The 10,608-nt window shown below is 49.3% G+C and overlaps 1 protein-coding gene across 1 annotated transcript; it reads right to left on the minus strand.

The window, feature by feature from the left end:
- Positions 1 to 1,688: 1,688 nt before the first annotated feature.
- Positions 1,689 to 9,094, minus strand: PHOX2B (paired like homeobox 2B). Its single transcript, XM_079990366.1, has 3 exons — positions 8,843 to 9,094; positions 6,927 to 7,114; positions 1,689 to 4,326 (listed from the first exon to the last, which is right to left on the minus strand). The coding sequence occupies exons 1-3, from the start codon at positions 9,081 to 9,083 to the stop codon at positions 3,871 to 3,873; spliced, it is 885 nt and encodes a 294-aa protein (XP_079846492.1). The 5' UTR covers positions 9,084 to 9,094; the 3' UTR covers positions 1,689 to 3,870.
- Between the last annotated feature and the right edge of the window lie 1,514 nt (positions 9,095 to 10,608).

The raw sequence follows: 10,608 nt of genomic DNA on the forward strand, positions 1-10,608 counted from the left end.
GCCCAGTTCCTTGCATCTCTAATCCAAAGGGATGATTTTGGTCACCAGAAACACACATTCTGAGCAGCTTTTCCTCACCAAGGCATTTAGCAATTATTCTTTGTTGAAAGTGGTATTAAAAATCGTTTGTCTCCTGCAAAGGGCTCTGGTATTCCAGCATAATCAACTCTGTTCATGGTTGACTGTCCTGTACTGGAACTATTGGCGACATTTCAATTATTATTTTTATCTTTGTACTTCTTTTGAGAGGAAAATGTCTCTGTGCTGAACTGCAACAAAGCCTTTTAAAGCATTGGCATGCAATTGCGTGTTGAGAAAGCAGAACATCAGCTCGAGCTGTGAGGATAACTGTTAGAGGGAAACATCACAGTCGAAGTTTTGGGTATTCAATCAAACAAAAAATGAAGCATTTTTTTTAAAAAAAGACATACAAAGCATTTTCAGAAAGATCCCAATCTGGGATGTTTTGGAGCAGTTTCCAAGGAGGCCTTTTAATATTTATTTTGTAAGGTAATCTGGTTTTGTAAATGCTGACTGCTAGGAAGTGAGCAAAAGAAAAGGATATTTCTTACGATCGTGACTGCCAGGTAACTCTTGAATTTAAAACTAACACAGTTATGAATTCCTGTTCAATGTGATTAGCTTAATGAATTCAAAGAGAGTTGAAATAGCCAAACCGGGTGGCTAGGTCTAGCCTGTATAACAAAGTGTATATTTGAGATTTGTTTTCTATACTGTAATACCTATACCATGTACATTACGTAAGTTATCCACAAACACTGATTTATTCTTGCCAGTTAAATACCTTTTGGTGTAAGGAATAATATCTTACTTCTTTCTCAATGCCCATCATCTCCTCCCATTCACACAACACATACACCTTACACTGGACTCCGGAATACTTTTGTATTGGTGTGAAAGCTCTTCTTTGAATCCTGTAAGCCTGAATTGCCCTTATTTGAAAAGAAGAAAAAGATCTCTGGCAATTCACATTCATTCAGTAACTTATCGTTTATCGACTTTTTGGTGACTGTGTGAATGGCCTCCGCTAAAAGTACTGCTTTGGGGTGGGGTCGGATGACATGAAAAGCTCTGACTGGGGTATTTGATCTGTCATGCTGAAGTCACCGAGAGATTATTATGCATCGGGCAACCCACTTTAATTCTCTGGTTGTTAGGACTGCAGTGTTGTGGAGGAATTAAACTGCACCTCTCTCTAAAAGATTTCAGATGAAAAATAATGGATGGGTTGTTTTGAAATCTGTTTCTGACCTAAGTTGATGTGCTATCCAACAAGGAACTTTCTGACATGCTAAAAAAGCAACTATCTCAAGGAGATATTCACAAAATGAATGGCAGCACTTACACAAGGTACAATGCAGTGAAGTGCTATACTTGAAGACCGTATTGTGAAGGGTTCAAAACCTGATCACCACCCTAGAAACTGGGTCACAGCACTTCCTGGTTCCTACAACATTGTCCACAGAGGAAATTCTGGGGGGGTTGATTTATTTCCCGCTCAGATCCTGCCCACTCTCTAGTGCCTATCAGCCACCATTTATCACGACAATCTTGTTTTTAAAAACACACTTCAGGAAGAAAGTAAATTAGACCGAGAGATGTAGAGGGCCTGTATTTGCTTTTTGTTTTTATTATCAACAATCAGTTAATGGTACACTCTTGGAAAACTATATGCACATGTAGAAATATTTCCCCTTTTAAATAGAAGCATTCATTTTAACCACATATAAATAAATCTGAAAATCCTGGAACATAATTTATGATGGTTAATGCTCACAAACATATCCCAACACAAAAGGAAAAATAACGATAATAAAAAAGAGACAACATGCAATTGATAACCAAAGCTGATACCATTGCATGAAGCCGACCTCTCTAAATGCAAAGAAATGTAACCAGTGAGAACCTCATTTCTCCATAAAGACACACCATAAAGACTACAAGGAGAGAAAACATTATTTATACGTCTAACTAGAGTAGACAAGTTTGTATCAATATTAACACTATACAATTGAGTCACAGAACACAGTTTTAGAAAGACACAGAAAAAGATGGTAAAGCATACCTGTCGACATAACTAATACCTAGGTTCTTGTGCCTTGTAAAAGAAACATTTTTAAAACCCTAAGAAGAGATGCCTAAAAACTGCATGGACAATGTAATCGTAATCTTCAGAATGAATTCCAATCCATTTGCCAGAAAGGGCTGTTAAGACCCCTGGGGCTATTTTGGACAGAGAGTTGGTTCACCTTCTGTAAACTTCTCCCTGCACATTGAAACACACAATTACGGTAGGTTTGCAGCAACTGCGGTGGGGAAAGGGTAGGGCCGTAAATGAAAAATCTAATCAGTGCTAGTAATGATCACAATAATAAGAGGGTTGGCTATGCTGAATGGTCAGGGCCGGTTCACGTTGTCACTCGGCAGGGCTGGAAACGGAGTTGGTCCAAGAACTGTTGCTCACACGTCTCAGTGGATTACTGTGTGTGGCCGAGGGCTGGCAGCTGAACTCTGATACGACTTTTGATCACCCTCGCAGAAGGAGATGGGTTGGGTCCTCTGGCTGCACCTTCACAAATGCAAGTCATCACCGATGCTGCATTTACGAAGCGGTACCCGGGCACAAACAGCAACCATTTGGCACACCACCCTAAACCACCTTAATGTAGCTTGAACCATACATACATACCCTCTGACAACTGCCACATCAAATTAGGTCACCTTGTTTAAGAGGAATGCTAAACAAAAGTAGCTTTCCCTGAGGCAAGCTGCGGTTTCCACGAGGGCTGGTGTTTTGTGGTGCAAAAATATTTCTGGGAAGCCTTCAGAAATGGGCTCCCTTACCTAGAAAACATAGATTGATCTACCGAGGCGGCAATCCGTAAAGTTTAAGGCTTAAACATGCTTATTAAGGGAGTAAGCCCGATTGAAGAGTGTGGAATTTGGTTCAGAATAAAACATAACCAGATTGCACTGATTCTGTAACTAAATCCACGCCCCCTCCGGTGTAACATAACATTTAACTGTAATTTTTAGACCCTCCGTGTCAATTATATTCTAGGGAAGCTGCGAAAGCAGGAAGGGGTGTGCGTCCTACTAGCCTAACCGATACATTCAGAAGCTGTGCTCTAGTTACAGTACAAACGACTTGCACAGCAACCCCTTGGTTTCAGTACGTTTACAAATTTAGACCTCTCAACTCTGGATATGTTCTCTGGGCCTCGTCAGCTCAGCCCACGAAAAGGAGTGAGTGAGTGAGTGGGGAGGCAGGGGGGCGGCGGAGTGGGCTCCAATTTAGCCCTGGGGGAGGAGGAGACCGCGTGGCTCTTAATGCGCGCGCCTTGGAGGCGACGGCCGTGCCAAGTCGCCAAAATGGAGCGCTCACGATGCGCAAAGGCGGACGCGCGGTTTTGCAACGGGTGTGCAGCCACGCTGAAAGCACCTCGGCCTCAAGGAAAAACCCGGCCAAGAGAGGGGGGTTTGGCGGGGTGGGGAGGAAGGATTACATTGCAGTAGCAGCAGCAACACCGACAAAACGACACTGGCAGCTTGTGGACAGTTTTCTCCCGGCCAGGGACTGCGCAAGGAGGAGAGGGCGGAGGCGCGGCGCCTGTTGCAGCAGAGCGATGCGCACGACGGGGCGCGCTCGCTTGTTCGTAGCCCGGGCAAGGTCGCTTGCAAGTCCGCGCCGTCGGGGCCGCTCCGACGTGAGCGAGGAGGGCAGGAGTGGAGGCCTGGCGAGTCCCTTCCCTGCAGAGGGCGCCGCCTCCTCGCTCTCGGCCACTGGGGAAGCGCCCGTCGAGGGAGGCCCGGCCCCGGCGACGCAGCCCCGGCCGGCCGGCCCCGCGCTCAAAACATACTGCTCTTCACCAAGGTGCCTTTGGTGCCGTTGGGTCTCTGCAGCGACGAGAGCACGCTGGCGAAGGGCCCGCCTAAGGAATCCGGGATGGAGGTGATCGGCCCCGGCCCGGGGGCCCAGCCCTGCCCGGGCCCCGCCGCCGCCGCCGACAAGCCGCCAGGCCCCGACGGCGCGCCTTTGCCGGCCTCCTGCCCGGGCCCGCCGGCTCCGGGTCCGCCGGGGCCTCCCGTGGGGCTGGGCCCGCCGCCGCCGCAGCTGGGCGCCGGGTTGGGGTTGGGGCCGGGCCCGCCGGTGCTGTCCGGGTCGGTGCTTTTGGCCTCTTTGCTCTCATCGTCCCGCGACGCGTCGGACTTCTTCCCAGACGAGCCATTCTTGGCTGCGGCCGCCGCTGCCGCCGCGGCGCGCTCCTGCTTGCGGAACTTCGCCCGTCGGTTCTGGAACCAGACCTGGCCAGAAGGAAGGAAGGAATGAAGGAGCGAGGGGGAAAAAGAGAGAGAGAGGTTCAGAGTGGGGCGGGCGGCGAGCGGGGGGGGGGCAGGCGTTCTGTTCCCACGTGCACGGGATATGCGAGTCAAGCCAAAGCAACCTCGAGGCACTGATTCTGTGTTTGTGACCATTATGCGAGACAATCCCCCTTCTCTCTCTCTCTCTCTCTCTCTCTCCCTCTCTCCCAAGCGCGCCTTGAAAGCCACTTTGCAGTAGTGGATTCAAAATAGCTGATCCAGAACTCAGCGATCACTACTTAAATCATAGAATTGTAGAATGGGAAGGGGCCAACCCGTTATCTTTTATCCAACGTGTGCTCAAACCGACTGAGCTATCCCAGCTTGAGCCAAAGAAAACAATCAATAAACATGTGGAAAGATCTATCCTTCTAGGTCTTAACTGGCAACTATTTTTAGTACGTGAACTTGAGTGTGCACCCAAAAGGATTAAAATACCCACTGCTAACTATTCTGAGCGTATGGGTGTAGGAAGGGGAACGAAAAGGCCCATTTCCCAAGTCAATGCCAACCGACGGGCAATGAGCGTAGACAAGCCCATCTGTGAGCATCACAAATTCCCATTCCTGTGAGAAATCAGGGGTACCAGCAACAGTAAGATTAATAACATGTTACAGATGGCCAGCTTATTCCATGGTTATATTTGCTTTCTGGCATGATGCGACTGGGTAAATTGGCTTTAGACACCCAGTGTCTAAACGATGCTAGGTTGCAAATTCTTCCACTTATGGTTTAGAAAAGGACGGCATGTGCCCTAGTTGAATGGACGGACTCTGGGTAGCTATTGGCCATGCCAAGCTAAAGGAGAACTTTCATCTCAGAACATTCATATCATTTCAGCAGAGGACTCTTTTCTTTTAATAGGTCCAGACAATGAACTGCCGTAATCTACTCCCTATTGTGTGGGCAGTGTGGACAGGAAAAGTCCTTCACTGCAGAAGCTGGTTGTTGCTATAAAGTAACATGCATTGTTGTTCCTCTGATGAGGAATAATGTAGCCTGTCTGTGAGTTTTGTTGGCCATCAGCTCGGCCACGGTGCGTAAATAAAAAGAACAGGCGACCATTGGTAGGGTCTAGCATGGCAACACTTAAGATGCTTCCAGGTGTGCTGGCATGGAACCAGACCATTGGCCACGCACATCTGGCATGTTGGCCAATTGCTTGTTGTTGTTATTATTTTTTGAATTTATATACCGCCCTATACCCGGGAGTCTCAGGGCAGTTTACAGAATAAAATCAAGAAAACCCCCCATAAAATATCTAATAAAAACAAAAACAACACCAAAGCAGAGCAGCCACATTCCCTTTCAGCTCCAATACCAATGGCTCTCCTCTGTTCGGATTTATTGCTGTTTGGCATCATCACCCTAACATTCTTCTGCCCATGCTTAAAGCCTTGATGCCACAGTCTATCGTGGCATGCTTTGGCCTGGCTTGCTTTGCAAATTAACTGCTTCCCTGTGACCTGCTTTGTGGTATATCAGAGTGGTTTGCAGCCTTGTTTTCTCAGAAATCTCAATTTCATTCTGCTGGGCAGTTGCATAGGATTGTAGTCTTGATGACTTGTGTTATTATTTCTTGGCACATCCTAAACCAGTCTTTTGCACTCTTGAAATGCTCAGAAGTAGTGAAAGGAAAGAGTATTTAATGCAAAGGTGAGGAACCTCTGGCCCTCCAGATTTTGCTAGATATAAACTAACATGATCCCTGGCCAACATCTGGAGGGCCAGAGGTTCTCCACCCCTGATTTAGGGTGTGTCTTAATTTAAGACACATCAGTGTATGCCAAATATAATTATTTCACGTCAGTGACTCCAAGGTAAAGGTGTTTATATGTACCTGGATTGCAGATCAGGTGAGATCTTAGTGTAAAGCTCTCCCTGTTTTTAGAATTCAGATCTTCAGTTTGCTAAGTTAGAAATTGTTCCCACAGAAATAGAGAGCATTGCCAACAAGATCTCAAAAAAAATAATAATCAAAATTATAGAAGGGATGCAAATATCTAATACGCAGAATGGTATGGTCCTCGCCACATGCTGCCCTGTTCAGCTATCCAGATGATAATGTGTCCTCTGCCAAAATCAGGAACTGACAAGCTACTTGTACAGAAATGGGTGGCTCTAGCAAGTGAGCCAACTGTAGGAAATACATATCCTAGCCCCTGGGCTCTCCAAGGAAATTGCTGCCCTTAGGAGTCCATTACCATGAGGAAGGTGAGACAGCTTTGGGATGCAAAGCTGAATGCCTTCTGCTGCTGATGGAGGAATGACTCAAGATAAAGGAGGTTAAAAAAATAAAAGGCAGCGGCCCGGAATGATAAACATAAAAAACCCTGCATCCATTTTCATATTTTTTCCCAAAGGGAAGTATGAAAATGTGCAAAAGCAACAGACTTCCCACCCTGGGACTCTCTGTCGTTGGTCACCTCCCGTCCAGCAAAATCTTGAAAGCGCTTGCGAGAGACCACCCGCGATGCTTTGCTCCGGATGAAGCGGCCTAGGCGGCGGCTGCAATCCGGATCGGAAGGAGCTCCTTCACCAACCTGAACTCTGGCTTCGGTGAGGTCGATTTTGAGGGCCAGCTCCTCCCGGGTGTAGATATCTGGGTAGTGAGTCTCCGCGAACACCCTCTCCAGTTCCTTCAGCTGCGCGCTGGTGAAGGTGGTCCTGATCCGCCTCTGCTTCCTCTTCTCGTTCAAGCCCCCGTGGTCGGTGAAGAGCTTGTAGGGGACTAAAGAGGGAAAGGGGAGCGGGGTGGGAGGAAAAGAAACACAGGCCAGTCGATAACGTGCTGCGATTCCCCTCAATAAGCCGTTGGAACGCGAGGACAGCCGTCCGGGGGATCCGGATTCGAATGGTTTCACTGCGCTTGCGGCGGTCGGAGCGTGACCCGCGAAACCGTCTACACCGCCATGCTAACAACCCGCTTAAGCAGGGAGCTTACTCGCGAGCAGACATGGAGAAGAAACGCATTCGTGTCCCCTCCGTTTTCTGAGATGGTTAATGTTTCTAATCCAGAAAAGGGAGAGGGATGTATTTCGATAACGAAATGGAAAAGGAAGGAGAATGATACGGTCTGTTTGCGGATGGATTCTCCAAAACACTTTTTTTTTTTTTTACTTTCGATATAGGTTATTAAAAAAACCCCAACCACCTCCCTTCCCCTCCATCCCACCCCACAGTATCTGTTTATTGCGGTTGGATCAAAAGTATACCACCCTTAGCGACGATTTTCCAAAAATGAAATTGCGGGGGAGGGGAGAGCGACGACAATTTATGCTAAATTAAGATGGGGGGTGGTGGTTCGTTGGAATGACAGGCAAATCTTGTAGTTGCGCCCCCCCCATCTCCTCCTTCAATGTCGCAAAGAGAGATGACGAATGGAGAGATTGGCAGGGCGATCTCGCTAGATGCGGGTATGAGCGTTCACACAAGACGGCCAAGGCTGCCTTTCTCTCAAAATGCTACTGCTACATGCCTGCTTGATTTAGTACAAAAAATGGTCCAAAAATAATAATGATCCACGACCAGCACCAGAGATGCTGTTTCCATGGAATTCGATAGCAAAATCGACCCGTGGCGTTGACCGGAATAGAGCAACACCGACAGGTGCCATCCTAAATATGTTGACTCGGAAGTCCGATTGAGCTCAATGGGACGTGCTCCCAAGTAAGTGTCGCCTCCCCCTCCCAGACGCCTCCAGAGCTGCCCCTGAATTTTTTGCGCCTCCTCCCTTACTCGAAGACTTTCGCCCAGGCGGGATTTCGTTGTTCCTAGGGGGGGAGCTGCTAAAAAAGGAAAGAAAGGAATGAAAGAAAAAGAAAAATACTAGCAGCGAGACAGTGCCGCTTATCTCTCCATGGCTTGTTTACTGTTGTTGCCCGTGGTGGATGCGGTTTCTTAAAAGAGGGAAAGGGAAAAAAGGCGATGAAGATGAAGATGATGAAGAAGACAGTGTCAGTAATGAGCTTTCCTCGCGGCTTATTTAATTATTTCCCCCAGCTTTTCCGTCTCCCTCGCAAAGTAAATAAATTATGCCGATCATTTTGGCAGCTTAAGATAATTTTGTTGGCGGTTTCGGGTGTGACTTCGGATAGTGTAACGGTGTAAGTGAATTACACCCCCCTCTCCCCCCCCCCCAACACACAAACCCAACCCAACCCACCCCCCTCCTCTCTCCTCTCCTCTCTCTCCTTCCCTGCAATCGCTCCTAACGTGATAAATTCTTTCATTTGTGTAAGCAAATTTCGTTGGGTAAATACTAAACACATTGCCATTTTCCAAATGCAATCAAAGCGAGGCTTCCCTCTCCTATTTTTTCCCCTCCCTCTCTTGTCTCCTCGGTCGGGCTTTGGCTTGGCTCTTCCCCCTTCCTCTCTCTTGCCCTCTCTCTCTCTCTCTGCTTGCCTTTCCCCTTCTCTCTCTCTCCAGTTTCCAGCCAGGGGCGCAGGGTCCTTACCTGCCGCGTATGGGCTGCTCTGGTGGTCCCTAAGGGTGCCCAGGCTGCAGGATCCGGGGGTGAGGGACGGGCACCCGGAGGTGGCCCCGAAAGTGGTCCTGATGGGGTTATACTGGAAGCCACTCGCCTGGCTGCACGAGCTGAAGTCCGCGTAAGCCGAAGCCAAGCTGGACGTGTCCATCCCAGCCATGCACGACTCGTAGGCGGAGGAATTGAGGTAAGAATATTCCATTTTATACATTGAAAAGGCTCGGGGATGGCCCAGCCAACGGGTTTGGGGGCTGGAGGGTGGGGAGAGAGAAAAAATGGGGCTCCTGGTCAAGGTGGGGTGGGGGGTGGGGGTGGGGGCGAGGTGGATGAGGGGAGAGAGAAGAAGAGCCAAGGCAAGGGGAGAGAGCGAGATGCGCACAGCTCCGCTCTTGCTTCCAGAGTGGCCTCCTTGCTACCAGCCGTGCCGAGTTTTATGAAAAAACGGCTCCTATGAGCTGCCTTGCCTGAGGTCTCTAGAGCATATAGTCCTCATCATAAACTTGGCTGTTTCCACTTGGACAATAGCAAAGCGGTTGGTCTGATCGCGGGCGCTTTTTACATGACAATAACTCATCAGTCTATTGGGCTGGCAACTGGGGTGGGGGTGGGGGGAGCGAGGAAAGAGGGGAAGGAGGGGGAGGGGAGAAGGAGGGAGGGGAGGGGAGGGAGGGGGAGGAAAGAGGGAGGGAGGGAGGCTGAGTTGCCCAACTTCCCTCTGGCTGATTCCTGCATCTCTAATGAGAATTTAATACACACCCTCGACGTCCCCGGTCCTCTGTTTCGCCAAGCAGCCTCGCTGCCCTTTTAATTCGATCAGCCTCCTTGGGAAAGGAGGAAAGTTGGGTGACGATTTTCCCTGATCCGATTTGCCCGAGCTTTTAAACCTCCTTTTTAACTGATCACACTCATACACAACACGCGCGCGCGCAAGCACCCCTATATACAGGGCTGCCAACTTGCTTAAAATATTGGGGGCCCCAGGTAAACCCCGCCCCACATAATCGATCACAAGACAAGACACCCACACACCGTTTGAATGGCAATGGCTATCAACTTTGAGCCCCCCTCAAATATTTAAATATTTTATTGGGGGGCTCTAGAAGTTTGCCCTATGCATACGCACATCCACACAACTGGGAATAAAAAGAGAGAAGGGTTGGGGGTTGTTGCTGGGGGGGGGCGTGTTTTAAGGGTGTGTGTGGAGAGAGGTGGTGTCCCCCCCCCCCCAGCTAAGAAGAGAAATAAGCCTCCGACCCCCGCAGCTTCGGACTAAGGAGTGAAACCCCGGGGTTGTCGCGAAACCTGCTTTGTACGCGCGTTACGCGCTCAATTGAACTCTAAAGAGACCCCCTTCCGAGCGTGAAATGTGATAAAGGGCGAGGACACTGGCAGGGCTCGGGCACCCTGCGAAAGGGACCCCGGGGTGGGGTGTGGCAGCGGATGGGCACCTGGTCGGAGGGAGAGTGGAGCTGGGGAACCGACGGGACATCCCGCGCTTCTCCTTCCAAGGTCGCGCGTGCCTGGAGGCGCTTTCCACTGCGTCTCCCTTTCCTGGCACCATCCGCACCACCACCAACTCCCCACCCTCACCCCGGTGGTTCTCGAGACTAACCGAGGGCCCACGAGAAAAGCCCGCCCGCTCCCAACACTTGGGTTTCGAAGGCAGCGATTAGGCCCAGGCCTGGGTTTAAATCATGGACGCGTCCTCGCCCACCTAAAACCCGCATCCTTTCTCC

The sequence above is a fragment of the Podarcis cretensis genome (assembly GCF_951804945.1).
Source record: "Podarcis cretensis genome assembly, chromosome: 9".
NCBI classification, from domain to species: Eukaryota; Metazoa; Chordata; class Lepidosauria; order Squamata; family Lacertidae; genus Podarcis; species Podarcis cretensis.

Excerpts from the sequence above, each read along its gene's own strand:
- PHOX2B (XM_079990366.1), bottom strand. The coding sequence starts at position 9,083 with ATGTATAAAATGGAATATTCTTACCTCAATTCCTCCGCCTACGAGTCG. Across the intron at positions 7,115-8,842 it reads GAGCAGCCCATACGCGGCAG|TCCCCTACAAGCTCTTCACC; the intron begins GTAAGGACCCTG and ends TTCCCTCTTTAG. Across the intron at positions 4,327-6,926 it reads TCACCGAAGCCAGAGTTCAG|GTCTGGTTCCAGAACCGACG; the intron begins GTTGGTGAAGGA and ends CCTTCTGGCCAG.